This window comes from Ictalurus punctatus, chromosome 10 (genome assembly GCF_001660625.3).
Source record: "Ictalurus punctatus breed USDA103 chromosome 10, Coco_2.0, whole genome shotgun sequence".
Taxonomy (NCBI): domain Eukaryota; kingdom Metazoa; phylum Chordata; class Actinopteri; order Siluriformes; family Ictaluridae; genus Ictalurus; species Ictalurus punctatus.
The window spans coordinates 5,968,876-5,984,773 of NC_030425.2; the positions used below are offsets into that span (position 1 = coordinate 5,968,876).

Consider the following 15,898-nt stretch of genomic DNA (forward strand, 5'->3'; position numbering starts at 1 on the left):
ATATTATTGTTGGTTTTGCATTTTGCAAAGTGGCATTTTGGTCTTGTTTAGATATTAACAGCATTCTAGAAAATGACTCATGACTATTGTTGGATAAATAATTTGTTATTTTACTTATGTTCCTTAGTTTTAAACATAGAAATAAAAACACTTCTGCTTTTTGTTAAAAATGAGAAATTTAGCCTAAAATCATTAACATTTCTTAAGGGTATTTTATTATTATTATTATTATTATTATTATTATTATTATTTACAATAGGCATTTTGAGTTTGTGCTATCTAATGCTTACTGTGTTAAAGAAGTTCAGGAAAAAAAGTGAAAAAGACCGAGTGCTACTGTTTATTCACAGGACTGACCAGGGATGCATTTTACATTGGGGGTGCTGGACTTTTAAGCAGTATACATGTGATGTCTGCTATCTATATATTATTATTTGTATGAGCTTCAGTGGCAGTTAAGGGAATCCTGAATGTCAGGGTGCTATAGCACCACCACTTCCAGCATCTTTGCCCACTACTGATCAGAACTAGAGAAATAGGTGCTGGAGAGAAAACACCAAACACTATGATGCACTAAGAGTGCATTCTTCAAATTGCAAATTCATTCTTTCTCAACACAAACCCTGTGGGTGTTGGACATTTGCCTTTCATAATTAAGCAATTGTCATTATGATATTAGATTACATTTTACACTGTTGTACATCATTTCTGCTAAATGTCACAGAAACCAGACCACTTCTAAAAAGTGCACAAAACAACAACAACAATAAAACAATCCTTGGGTCTGGATCTAAATATGCTGACACAGCAGAATGGATTATCCCCATTAAGAGTGACGCATATTAGACTCCAAGAAAATATGCAATGTATTAAGAAAACCATATCAGTAAGTGTTTACACCAAGGCTTATTTAGCTCTCAGATAGCTCAATTAGGAGACTACAAGGACAATTAAGAGTATATGAGCCATTAACTGAATTCCAAATTACTCTCAAACCCTTACATAAGTCCAATAGTTAGTGTATGAAATTAAGTCTTTTACAGAGCATTTAATGCACTCCAATTTTAATGTAGAAAGTTTTGCATTCAGCCAAGTAACACAAATAACTACTGAGTAAACATTCACTTGAGATACTGCAAGGCTTTTTGTCAAAGATCATCAAAGTTTACACATAATAGTAAAGTTTATATATTTGCATGCCATTTCAATTTGGCTAGTATACTGCATCTGAATAGTATAATTAAGCCCACTTTAAATAATAAAAACTGAACTTTGTGTGTCTGGATGTATAACAACATTTCACAGGTTGGAAGCCCAGGGGCCAGAGTTTGGGTGTTGAAGCAACAACACTTCAGGAATTAGTATGAAATATTACATCCTGTAAATCGTCAAAAAACTTTAGGTAAAGCCAAATAACAAACCAAACAGAAAAACTCACTATTAACCAATTTCTGACTAAATAATAATAATAACAACAACAACAACAACAACAATAATAATAATAATAATAATATCTTTGCAGTATATTCACCCTAAACAGCTATAAAGGTATCACTGTAGAAAGTAGTATAATGGGAATTAAGTGACTAAAATGGCGTAAAAGATTGATATGCATAATGAACTAGTCGTTACTGTAAAAGCTGCAATTACAGCACTCGAGATTAATGTCAAATGTTTTATAGTGTAGGCCTATAAAAATACGGATCAGTGTAATTCCAATGTGTGAAAAGCTGCTTGTGATTGCTTTAAGAGGTAAATGTGTATTAATTGCGCCTCCTACTGGCCATGACTTATACTTTAGGAATATAATGTTGTAATTTCAATATTTTTCCAATAGGAGGCAGTGTAGAGCTAATAACAAGATACCTTTCAATTCTGCCACAAGGTACATAAAACGGGTAAAAGATAAGAAAAATGAGCGAGTTTATTATTTAAAATGATCCCTGATGGTTTTGGGCATTTTTTATTTATGGTTCCTGAAACCCAACCCCTGTTTAAACTGTATTGATGAGACTGAGGTGTAGGTGTGATGTACAGTGTATCATTTGTGCATTTAGGAGGAGAGACTGAAATATGTAGTTGTGAAAGGACAGTGTGTTGTAGTGATGTTGAAGTGGTTTGTTAAAAAGTAAGTGTAAAAGACTGAGTCCCGCTGTATTACTCAGGCTGCACGGCAGTGTCTATTCACAGGCGCGATCCCACTACTGATCGGCACGGGGGCTTTGACCTGCTCCGTTCCCGACCTGGGCCGGTTCACCCCTCCTTAGGCGACCTGGTGGTCCCGAGCTCCCTCAGGAGCACCATATCGATACCGAACTTAGTGCGGACACCCGATCGGCATAGCCCACTGCAGCCCAGAACCCCTGAGCTCAAACGATCCGCCAGCCTCAGCCTCCCAGTAGCTTGGATTACAGGCACGCGCCACTGCGCCCGGCGAGAGGAGTATAGAACTGAGCAGCTTTTAAACACGAACCTGCTCTGAGCTGCAGCCAAGTAACACAGATAACTACTGAGTAAACATTCACTAGAGACACTGCAGAGCTTTTTGTCAGAGATCATACATAATAGTAAAGTTTATATATTTGCATGTCATTTCAATTTGGCTAGTATACTGCATCTGAATAGTATAATTAAGCCCACTTTAAATAATAAAAACTGAACTTTGTGTGTCTGGATGTATAACAACATTTCACAGGTTGGAAACCCAGGGGCCAGAGTTTGGGTATTGAAGCAACAAGACTTTAGAAATTAGTATGAAATATTACATACTGTAAATAGTAATAAAACTTTAGGTAAAGCCAAATAACAAACCAAACAGAAAAACTCAATATTAACCGATTTCTGACTAAATAATAATAATAATAATAATAATAATAATAATATCCTTGCAATATATTCACACTAAATAGCTGAAAATGTATCACTGTAGAAACCTACAACGCTCAAAAAAAATAAAAACATTTTGCCCCTTGTTCAGTTTAATTAATTAGAATGAGCTAAAGTAACACGATTTTGGAACATTTTGTCACACCTTAATTTCATTCTGTTCAGTCCACCTAATATATTTTAAACTGAGGTTTACTTAATTCATTTATGTTAAAACTACATGAATCATTTATGTAGACATAACTATTTGGGCAGTGGATCTGTAGTCCCCAGCATGCTTTGCACAGGACTGCATTAGGAGAGTAAATTTTAAGGATTAAGTGTTATTTTATGTGTTTTTTCAGTAAAGGGAAAAATATGTTAGTGTTTAATCTTCAGTTATGTTGGACCTTTGAAGGAGTTTCTGCAATGGTTTTGAATTTTGAGGTTATCATTGTGTTGATGAGCAGTGCTTGTGCTTAGGTTGTGGACACTCAGTGATCTGTACTAATGTCCGTACTGACCCGTCTTATCTTATTTGTTCAATATATACATTGTGTATACTGATGAAGGAAACCGTTTGTATAAGCATAAGAAAATTAATTAAACCTCATTAAATTGTTACAAAATAATAAGGTGGAACAACATAAGAAAATATAGTTTAAAATTGTAATAGTTAATTAAACATACTAGAGTAAATTTATTTGACTTAAACCAACTAAATTGTGTTGACCCAACTAACTAAGTGTAGGTGTGATGTACAGTGTATCATTTGTGCATTTGGGAGGAGAGACTGAAATATGCAGTTGTGAAAGGACAGTGTGTTGTAGTGATGTTGAAGTGGTTTGTTAAAAAGTAAGTGTAAAAGACTGAGTCCCGCTGTATTACTCAGGCTGCACGGCAGTGTCTATTCACAGGCGCGATCCCACTACTGATCGGCACGGGGGCTTTGACCTGCTCCGTTCCCGACCTGGGTCGGTTCACCCCTCCTTAGGCGACCTGGTGGTCCGGAGCTCCCTCAGGAGCACCATATCGATACCGAACTTAGTGCGGACACCCGATCGGCATAGCCCACTGCAGCCCAGAACCCCTGAGCTCAAACGATCCGCCAGCCTCAGCCTCCCAGTAGCTTGGATTACAGGTACGCGCCACCGGACCCGGCAAGGGCAGGACAAAGCTGAGCAGCATTTAAACACGAACCTGCTCTGAGCTGCAGCGGCCTCTAATGGCCAGGATAAGAATTTCACTCTCCTGAATTTCCTCTTCGCTTCTTTGAGGTTTGACGGCGTATTTAAAATATCTTAAATATATGAATACATACGTGGGTATATAATATGTACAGGGGTTCTGTTTATTTTACTTTTAGTCTACATCTTTTTCTATCAATTAGATCAGCCAGATAATTCTTGTCTTTTTTTTTAGTTCAGGGGTAACAAGACATAACCTAAACTACTTACAACCAGCCGGTTACTAGTGAGCCAATTTAGCTAGTTAGCTACCGTTCATGTTTAGCAAACCGGAAAACTTTATTATTAAACTCTGATAACCAGACAGTCTCATATGGAATTACAAAAAGTTTTTCTCTTTTTTTGAAGTAGCTGGTCAGCATTTTTGACCTGTAATTATTTGAGTCAGCTGTTTTGCATGCTAATGTACAGCTATTTCTGTTGTCTAATTTAGGTTCCTTATACAATGAGGCATTTTGTCTTGTTTAACTTTGTAATTGTATTGTGGTTTAATTAAAATATACTGTATTTTTATACATTCATATTTTTGTGAAATTTACTGGGGAAAAACAGATTTTTGATATTATTGTTGGTTTTGCATTTTGCAAAGTGGCATTTTGGTCTTGTTTAGATATTAACAGCATTCTAGAAAATGACTCATGACTATTGTTGGATAAATAATTTGTTATTTTACTTATGTTCCTTAGTTTTAAACATAGAAATAAAAACACTTCTGCTTTTTGTTAAAAATGAGAAATTTAGCCTAAAATCATTAACATTTCTTAAGGGTATTTTATTATTATTATTATTATTATTATTATTATTATTATTATTATTTACAATAGGCATTTTGAGTTTGTGCTATCTAATGCTTACTGTGTTAAAGAAGTTCAGGAAAAAAAAGTGAAAAAGACCGAGTGCTACTGTTTATTCACAGGACTGACCAGGGATGCATTTTACATTGGGGGTGCTGGACTTTTAAGCAGTATACATGTGATGTCTGCTATCTATATATTATTATTTGTAAGAGCTTCAGTGGCAATTAAGGGAATCCTGAATGTCAGGGTGCTATAGCACCACCACTTCCAGCATCTTTGCCCACTACTGATCAGAACTGGAGAAATAGGTGCTGGAGAGAAAACACCAAACACTATGATGCACTAAGAGTGCATTCTTCAAATTGCAAATTCATTCTTTCTCAACACAAACCCTGTGGGTGTTGGACATTTGCCTTTCATAATTAAGCAATTGTCATTATGATATTAGATTACATTTTACACTGTTGTACATCATTTCTGCTAAATGTCACAGAAACCAGACCAATTCTAAAAAGTGCACAAAACAACAACAACAATAAAACAATCCTTGGGTCTGGATCTAAATATGCTGACACAGCAGAATGGATTATCCCCATTAAGAGTGACACATATTAGACTCCAAGAAAATATGCAATGTATTAAGAAAACCATATCAGTAAGTGTTTACACCAAGGCTTATTTAGCTCTCAGATAGCTCAATTAGGAGACTACAAGGACAATTAAGAGTATATGAGCCATTAACTGAATTCCAAATTACACTCAAACCCTTACATAAGTCCAATAGTTAGTGTATGAAATTAAGTCTTTTACAGAGCATTTAATGCACTCCAATTTTAATGTAGAAAGTTTTGCATTCAGCCAAGTAACACAGATAACTACTGAGTAAATATTCACTTGAGATACTGCAGGGCTTTTTGTCAAAGATCATCAAAGTTTACACATAATAGTAAAGTTTATATATTTGCATGTCATTTCAATTTGGCTAGTATACTGCATCTGAATAGTATAATTAAGCCCACTTTAAATAATAAAAACTGAACTTTGTGTGTCTGGATGTATAACAACATTTCACAGGTTGGAAGCCCAGGGGCCAGAGTTTGGGTGTTGAAGCAACAACACTTCAGGAATTAGTATGAAATATTACATCCTGTAAATAGTAATAAAACTTTAGGTAAAGCCAAATAACAAACCAAACAGAAAAACTCAATATTAACCGATTTCTGACTAAATAATAATAATAATATCCTTGCAATATATTAATACTAAATAGCTGAAAATTTATCACCGTTGAAACATCCAGCACTCAAAAAATAAAAACATTTTACCCCTTGTTCAGTTTAATTAATTAGAATGAGCTAAAGTAACACGATTTTGGAACATTTTGTCACACCTTAATCTCATTGTGTTCAGTCCACCTAATATATTTTAAACTGAAGTTTACTTTTGTTACATTTGTGTTAAGCATGAGAAAATTAATTAAACCTCATTAAATCATTACAAAGTAATAAGGTGGACCAACATAAGAACATTTAGTTTGACAAATGTAAGAGTTAATTAAACCTACTAGACTAAATTTATTTGACCTAAACCAACTAAATGGTGTTGACCCAACTAACCTGATTTATTTTGAATGAACTAAATTAAACTGTGTGTAGAAACTTTCTTCAATTACATTAAGTAAGAGTAATGAATTCATTTTTTTGAGTAAAGTAGTACAAAGGGAATTAAGTGACTAAAATGCTGTAAAAGATTAATATGCAAAATGAACTTGTCATTACAATTACAGCCCCCGAGATTATTCAAGATACGTTTGAAACAATATAAAATGTTTTATAATGTAGGCCTTGAAATATACAGATCAGTGTGATACCAATGTGTGAAAAGCTGCTTGTGATTGCTTTAAGAGGTAAATGTGTATTAATTGCGCCTTCTACTGGACATGACTTATACTTTAGGAATATAAAGTTGTCATTTCAATCTTTCTTCCTATAGGAGGCAGTGTAGAGCTAATAATGAGATACCTTTCAATTCTGCCATAAGATACATAAAACGGGTAAAAGATAAGAAAAATGAGCGAGTTTTTTATTTAAAATGATCCCTGATGGTTTGGGCATTTTCTGGTTATATTTATGGTCCCTGAAAACCAAACCCTGTTTAAACCCTGTTGATGAGACTGAGGTGTAGGTGTGATGTACACTGTAACATTTGTGCATTTAGGATCAGAGACTGAAATATGTAGTTGTGAAAGGACAGTGTGTTGTAGTGATGTTGAAGTGGTTTGTTAAAAAGTAAGTGTAAAAGACTGAGTCCCGCTGTATTACTCAGGCTGCACGGCAGTGTCTATTCACAGGCGCGATCCCACTACTGATCGGCACGGGGGCTTTGACTTGCTCCGTTCCCGACCTGGGCCGGTTCACCCCTCCTTGGGCGACCTGGTGGTCCCGAGCTCCCTCAGGAGCACCATATCGATACCGAACTTAGTGCGGACACCCGATCGGCATAGCCCACTGCAGCCCAGAACCCCTGAGCTCAAACGATCCGCCAGCCTCAGCCTCCCAGAAGCTTGGATTACAGGCACGCGCCACCGCACCCGGCAAGAGGAGTATAAAACTGAGCAGCTTTTAAACACGAACCTGCTCTGAGCTGCAGCCAAGTAACACAGATAACTACCGAGTAAACATTCACTAGAGACACTGCAGAGCTTTTTGTCAGAGATCATACATAATAGTAAAGTTTATATATTTGCATGCCATTTCAATTTGGCTAGTATACTGCATCTGAATAGTATAATTAAGCCCACTTTAAATAATAAAAACTGAACTTTGTGTGTCTGGATGTATAACAACATTTCACAGGTTGGAAACCCAGAGGCCAGAGTTTGGGTATTGAAGCAACAAGACTTCAGAAATTAGTATGAAATATTACATCCTGTAAAGAGTCAAAAAACTTTAGGTAAAGCCAAATAACAAACCAAACAGAAAAACTCACTATTAACCGATTTCTGACTAAATAATAATAATAATAATAATAATAATAATAATAATAATATCCTTGCAATATATTCACACTAAATAGCTGAAAATGTATCACTGTAGAAACCTACAACGCTCAAAAAAAAAAAAAAACATTTTGCCCCTTGTTCAGTTTAATTAATTATAATGAGCTAAAGTAACACGATTTTGGAAAATTTTGTCACACCTTAATTTCATTCTGTTCAGTCCACCTAATATATTTTAAACTGAAGTTTACTTAATTCATTTGTGTTAAAACTACATGAATCATTTATGTAGACATAACTATTTGGGCAGTGGATCTGTAGTCCCCAGCATGCTTTGCACAGGACTGCATTAGGAGAGTAAATTTTAAGGATTAAGTGTTATTTTATGTGTTTTTTCAGTAAAGGGAAAAATATGTTAGTGTTTAATCTTCAGTTATGTTGGACCTTTGAAGGAGTTTCTGCAATGGTTTTGAATTTTGAGGTTATCATTGTGTTGATGAGCAGTGCTTGTGCTTAGGTTGTGGACACTCAGTGATCTGTACTAATGTCCGTACTGACCCGTCTTATCTTATTTGTTCAATATATACATTGTGTATACTGATGAAGGAAGCCGTTTGTATAAGCATAAGAAAATTAATTAAACCTCATTAAATTGTTACAAAATAATAAGGTGGAACAACATAAGAAAATATAGTTTAAAATTGTAATAGTTAATTAAACATACTAGAATAAATTTATTTGACTTAAACCAACTAAATTGTGTTGACCCAACTAACTAAGTGTAGGTGTGATGTACAGTGTATCATTTGTGCATTTGGGAGGAGAGACTGAAATATAGTTGTGAAAGGACAGTGTGTTGTAGTGATGTTGAAGTGGTTTGTTAAAAAGTAAGTGTAAAAGACTGAGTCCCGCTGTATTACTCAGGCTGCACGGCAGTGTCTATTCACAGGCGCGATCCCACTACTGATCGGCACGGGGGCTTTGACCTGCTCCGTTCCCGACCTGGGCCGGTTCACCCCTCCTTAGGCGACCTGGTGGTCCCGAGCTCCCTCAGGAGCACCATATCGATACCGAACTTAGTGCGGACACCCGATCGGCATAGCCCACTGCAGCCCAGAACCCCTGAGCTCAAACGATCCGCCAGCCTCAGCCTCCCAGTAGCTTGGATTACAGGCACGCGCCACCGCGCCCGGCGAGAGGAGTACAGAACTGAGCAGCTTTTAAACACGAACCTGCTCTGCTCTGCCGCGGCCTCTAGCGCCCAGGATGAGAGTTACACTCTCCTTACTTTCCTTCTTGTTAATATTTTTAATGGCATACCTAAGGTCGAACATGGTAATCAGCATTAGGCACCTTTATTACACGCCTTAGACATGTTTGGAGAATAAATAATAACAATAATAAATAATAATAAAAGGCCCGATTAATGAAGCTGAGGGGTGTGATAAGGTGCACACCTGGTGCGCCGGCAGGTGGCGGTAAAGCGCCTTTGGTTTATGAAAAGCATGAAGAAGAGCGAGAAGTTCAGCAGCGTTGTTAGCAGGTTACTTTTGACAATGCACTGGTAAGATATGATTACTAACCAATCACATATAATGAAGTTGTGAAACACGACATTCATCATTAATACTCAGTTATTAAACTGGCGTTAGTTCTCTATTGATATTTAGCTTGTCAGAATAGACTTATTGTTAGCCAGTTAGCTAACCCAGCTTCGGTGTAGCACTTCGCGTGCACTACTCTAATGGAGAGCAAGGTTTTTAAATAATGCATTAAACCGTTTAGCTAAGTTCACCATGCTGTGGAGGATTATCTGGAAAACATTGAAGGGTTTCTTGTGGTTTAAAGAAAATATATATTTTAGAGTTGTATGCTACAAATTTGTGGCACAGGTACAAGCATTGTTTTATAAGATGTTGGTTAGTCTGTGTAGCTGGGTCTCATTATTATCAAGGTTATTCTACTTTATTATTGAGTTTTTATAGTTGTCTTTTGAATGTAATGGGTTACATCCAGCCCTCACTAACACTTAAGTTAAACAGCTTCAATACAGAACCAAAATATTACAGTACACACTTACATGTTATTAGGAATAATAATTATACAGCTGGATTGTGTTCAGAGGGAGTGTGTGACATTTATTTCATGGTTTAAAAAAAAGTCCCTGGCTGCAAAAAGTGTTCAGTTTTGAATTAAAATCGAATTTACTGACCCTGAGTTAATGCTTGAAATGAAAAACTAAACAGGAGTTTCTGGAGGTTTTCACTGAAAGACATTTTTGTGACAAACTTATTGGATCTTCGTGTGGTAAATTCATGTGAAAAAAAAAAATGCAGGAGACGTCACCGTGTTGAAAGTCTAACAGTATGAGTAGTGAAATATTCATTCAACACCAAAATCCTCCTTAAAAATATCGAGAAAACGACCGTTCCCTTGAAACAATACAGCTTCTGAATGAACTCAGCACGGTTTGCTGTCTGTGATCATTTTTACAACAATTAGTATTTTAAATTTACTGCAACCATGGGATGGCAATTCTTTATACTCTCGCTGGCCGCTTCGTTAGAAACATCTTTACTGCCCTTTGAAGCGATTATCCGATCAGCCAATCATGTGGCAGCAGCGGCATGCATGCACGTAGAAACGTGTCACGCCGAACGTAGGAACTGGGGGAATCGTGATCTTGTGAGTTTGACCGTGCCATAAGCGTTGGTTTGACTACTTTAAATAATAATACGGATTTCTTGTGACGCGTAACCGTCTTGAGAGCTTACACAGAATGGTGTGGAAAAACAAAAAACGTCCAGAAAGGCAGCACGGAAGCCTAGAGACATTGAACCTTATTGAACGAACGGGTTAAAGACCATGTCGGCTGGCACAGGCTCGCCGAAAAACTCCCGATGGACAGTCTAAGAGTGTAGAAACGTAACCGGGTCTGATGATTCTTCATTTCTGCTGAGTTGCACAGGAGGCAGGGTGAGAATTTGGCATCAACAGAATGAATCCATGAACCCAGGCTGGTGGAGGTGGTGTAATGCTGTGGGGAATGTTTTCTTGGCATACATTCGGCTGCTGAATACCAATTGAACGTTGTTTGAACGCCACAGCCTGTCTGAGGATTGTTGCATGCCTTTATAGCCATAGTTTACCATCGTATAACAGATGCATGATAATCCAGCAGGATAATACTCCATATCGCAAAGCACAAGTCGCGTCAAACTGGTTTGGCAACGTGAGATTCGTAGGTGACAAATCTGCAGCAATTATGTGATGCAATCATGACACCATGAATCTCAAATCAATGTTTCGAACACCAACAAGGAATAATATGAAGTCTCTGGAGCACGATCGGGAGCACGAATTGAGCACTGTACACAGCCAACGGGGGATTGACTGAGGCTGACACTGAGGCTTAGGAAGCTTTGACTTCAGAGATGCAATTGTGATGCATTGGACCTTATAATTTCCACATTCTCGATGTTGCCGGAGTTTTCCCAAATTACTGAATTTCCACACCCGTGTAATTACCGAGTGACATTTTTCTACTCCATGAACATGTGTTTTCAAAACCTGACTTTTTTTTTTATTTCTTTCTTTTTTAGATCCAACATATAGATATAACATCTAAGTAAATATTTCCAGTAGGGTCAAATCATGCACGTTTTTAAAAAATTTTTTGCATGTTCTTGTAAAGGAAAGTCTATTGTTTGTAAATCTACCTTGAATGACTTGCATATTAATTTTTTAATAATTAACACATGATCTTCAGCAGTGTCCAAGGTTCATTTTGTAATGGAATTCTGTTGCCGTTTTAGTTTGCACCCAAACCCCATCATCATGATGTCGGTCTCTTTTCACTTGGATCACCCAGATGAGGACGGGTTCTCTTTTTGAGTCTGGTTCCTCTCGAGGTTTCTCCCTCACGGTGTCTCAGGGAGTTTTTCCTCGCCACCGTCTCATCTGGCTCGCTCATTAGGGATAAATTCATACGTTTCAAATCTATATCCTGAATCGATCTATTTCTGTAAAGTTGCTTCGGGTCAAAGTCCATTGTTTAAAAAAGCGCTATACGAATAGAATTGAATTGAACTTTGGTTAACAGGTTCCTAAATTACCCACAATGCACCTGACTATAGTGGTGCATTATAGTGGTGCATCATCTCTACCTAAAGAGAGTGGTGCAGCAGTGCTTTTGCATGTCCAGCTCTTTCACCTCCTTATCTGTGTAGTTTGCTCAAACAGATCAGCTTCAATCACTTCACCATTCACGCGTGAACCGCTTTCAACACCATCGTGCTTGTCAAATTGTAGTTTGCTAACTAGGCAAGCCGAGTCTCTGCCTTAACTCGGTGCAAATATATTGCTATGGCCGCATTGCGTTCTGAAGCAGTCTCAAATTCTACCTTTGATTTCTCTTTAACATGATGTTGAACATCACTGGAAAATGGTAAGAAACAATAAACTCTCCCTTTTTATTATTATGAGTTTTTTTGTTTCTTTAGAGAATTTTTTTTTCCCTGTTCTACCGTGCTAGCACTGTTCCGCTCAGAATAACAATCATACAGCATCAAGCAAAAGATTAGCACCGGCATTGCTAAGCACGTTACAGATATATCAATGTAAACATAATTCACGTGTTTCAGGGTGGACTTTTCCTTCACGAGTCGTAAATTCAGGTTCAGGCTTTAGACATTTGCTGTAACGTAAAGGCCTTCGGATGTATTTTTAGCATCCTCTGCCGTAAACTCGAAAGTCCCATCTAAACTTCGTGACCCGATCAGCATCTCCTACAGTGTCAGTTTACAGTCTTGTAGCCAAGCTTTAGCAAGACAAACACGTCAACTCCACGTATTCAGATACGGAGTAAGCCAAGACGTGCAAACGTTTAAGGTTGTGGTTTCCCCAGCGTGTCCTCGCCAACATTGTCCTCGGGTATTTTTTTGCCCCTCAGTGTTCAACTGCATACTGTAGCCTCAGATTCCTGTTCTTGGCTGACAGGAAGCAGTGGACCCCAACGTCGTCGTCTGCTGTTGTTTGCTGTCCTCTTGTATTCCGAGATGCTTTCACCACAGTTGTAAAGAGTAGTTATTTGAGTTACTGCAGCTTTCCTGTCAGCTCGAGCCAGTCTTGCCATTCGCTCATCAACAAGGCATTTCTGCCTGAAGAATCACATCATTCTATGTAAACCCTGGAGGCTGTTGTGTGTGAAAAGCCCAGGAGATCAGCAGTTTTTGAAATCCTCAAATCAGCCCGTGTGTTACCAGCGACCATGATCACATGTCCCCCATTCTGATCTTTGTATATGAGCAGTAACCGAGGCTCCTGGCTTGTATCTGCTTGACATAATTGGCTGATTGGATGATAAAATGGCTGGGGAGGGTATATCTATCTTTTAAATGAGGTTTACTGTAGCTTCTACTGTTGGCGGTTCTATTGAACCAGGAAAACGTAATGCGCAATAATTGAGGCATTAAAACGAAATTTGATTTCTTTATACACATTAATTTCAGTCTGTGGTTGCATCCTTTGAAAGCTTCACGGAGTATATTTGTGCACAGAAGCTCTTTTGTTCTTTTGTCTTTACAGGAAGGCTACAGATGTGTTTGGTGGCTGGCAGCAGTGACCATGCTGTGTTTCCGTATTGCGTTCTTGCTGGTACTCCTCTCTCAGGTCCAGGAACCCATCCAGGCCTCCGAGGAATTCTCTGTGCCTGATGAATGGGTCCTGCTTCACGTCGTTCAAGGCCACATCGGCGCAGGCAACTACAGCTACCTGCGCCTCAACCATGACGGACGCATCATCCTGCACATGCTCAGCCTCAAAGGCGACGCCGACCTCTACGTCTCCGACAAGACGCTGCGACCGGACTTCGACACCTATAAGCTCCAGTCGGCCACCTGCGGCTACGACGTGGTCGTGGTTCCAGGCGACTTTGTTAGACCGGTGGGCATCGGGATCTATGGGCACCCCTCTCACCTGGAGAGCGAGTTTGAGATGAGGGTGTTTTACGATCAGACCGCTTTGACCGAGGACCTGTTTCTAAAGGATTCGTATTCTCCAGAGGAGAGTCATGAACAGCCCAAATACCCACAGACGGGCACCGGGGAGGAATTTGAGGAAGACGAGCCCATCCTGTGGACCATTCTCATCGGGATACTGAAGATAATACTTGAAATTTTGTTTTGATCATTGATGTGATTTTTTGCCGTTAGGCTTAGCATCTTAGAAAAGAGCAATTAAATACGTGGCCAAAGTAACACAAACACTGGAGGGAATTTGTCTTTTGGTAAACACTTTTCATTTTGATCTAGACCTAATCTTGCGGTCTTAACTGTCTTAACAGAAACGGGAAATACGGTCTCCGCTCGTGTTTCCCTCGTTCACACGCAGATGGCAGTTTTACTGTCGGTGTGAGTGACGGCTTATCTACAGTTTGTCTGTTTTGATTGTAGTTCATCTTCATTTGCATTGCTAATATGTATTATATACTAATCATTTTGAATCTGCTGAGGTTCTGAGCCCTATGCAATCACCCAAATCAGCTTTCGGAAGAAATAACAACTGTGCCTTTTGTCAGATTCCTTTCCTTAAGAAATGGAGAGGCATGATATGATGCGTTTGTAACATTTTCAAATAAAGTCGGTCAATTGTGCAAACTGCACTCGCTCTTCATTAATCTCTTCATTAATCAAGTTCCCTTTTATTTGTAACCAGCAAATTGTATTAAACAATAGATAGGAGTTTCAGAAATGACGTTTCCAGGCCATCTAGGTGAGTATATTTAGCGCCAGCAATAGTTGCCTTTGGTTTACCATAGATAAATTTAGTGGAGAAGGTATTCAATTATGTTTTCTTCCTTTCTTTGTTAGAACATCTTGAATATGCTAATCTCATTCAAATGTCTCACAAATGTTCACTAAGTGAAGATACACCGATCAGCCATAACATTTAAACCAGATGCCTAATGTTGTCCTTGTACCACCCAAACAGCTCTGACCCATCGAGGCATGGACTCCACGAGACCTCTGAAGGTGTGCTGTGGGATCTGTCACCAAGACGTTAGCAGCAGATCCTTTAAGTCCTGCAAGTTGTGAGGTCGGGCCTCCATGGATCAGACTTGTTTGTTCAGAACATCCTACAGATGCTCGATCGGATTGAGATCTGGGTATTTTGGAGTCCGAGTCAACACTTTGAACTCTTTGTCATGTTCCTCAAACCGTTCCTGATCATTTTTTGCAGTGTGGCAGGTCGCATTATCCTGCTGAAAGAGGTCACTGACTTTAGGGAATATCGTTGACATGAAGGGGTGTACTTGGTCTGTAACAATGTGGTACGTGTTAAAGTAACATCCTCATGAATGTCAGGACACAAGGTTTTCCCAGCAGAACATTGCCCAGAACATCACACTGCCTCCGCTGTCTTGCCTTCTTCCCATAGTGCATCCTGATGCTATCTCTTCCCCCAGGTAAGCGACACACACACACCCATTGAAACAAGATAATCAGGGTTATTCACATAACCTGTCGGTGGTTTTAATGTAATGGCTGATAAGTGTAAATTTAAACTTTGACTACTTACACACACAGGGACTCGTACAGCGAACCCTCCACATAAACAGGTTAAAAATGTGCTGAATTGATACTCTCTGTCACCCTCTCACTATGTCTCGTCACTCGCTCTCTGTGTTTCTCCAGAGCCTGCCAACTATTACAAATCCTCTGGTCTCTCACTCACTCTCAAAAAACCGTATATAATTTGCGGGTATCAGGTCGGAGAGCCGCTATGCGGTATGCGGGAGCCTCCTGGAGCTTCACGGGGAGGTGGGATGTGTGCTTTTGTGCACAGGGGCATTGTCATGCTGGAACATGTTTGTGCCTCTTAGTTCCAGAGAAGAGAAAACATAAAGCTACGTCATACGATTGTGGCAATACTTTAGAGAATGCCTACATATGGGTGAGATGGCCAGGTGTCCACAAACATTTGGCTGTATA

General features: G+C 38.8%; 1 protein-coding gene across 1 annotated transcript; it reads left to right on the forward strand.

The window, feature by feature from the left end:
• Positions 1 to 9,365: 9,365 nt before the first annotated feature.
• On the forward strand, positions 9,366 to 14,568 carry c10h6orf120 (chromosome 10 C6orf120 homolog). The gene is made up of 2 exons (XM_017477789.2): positions 9,366 to 9,471; positions 13,494 to 14,568. Exon 2 carries the CDS (start codon positions 13,533 to 13,535, stop codon positions 14,091 to 14,093), a length of 561 nt encoding a protein of 186 aa, XP_017333278.1. The 5' UTR covers positions 9,366 to 9,471; positions 13,494 to 13,532; the 3' UTR covers positions 14,094 to 14,568.
• The last annotated feature ends 1,330 nt before the right edge of the window (positions 14,569 to 15,898 follow it).

Coding starts and splice junctions, on each gene's coding strand:
- c10h6orf120 (XM_017477789.2), top strand. CDS start 13,533: ATGCTGTGTTTCCGTATTGCGTTCTTGCTGGTACTCCTCTCTCAGGTC.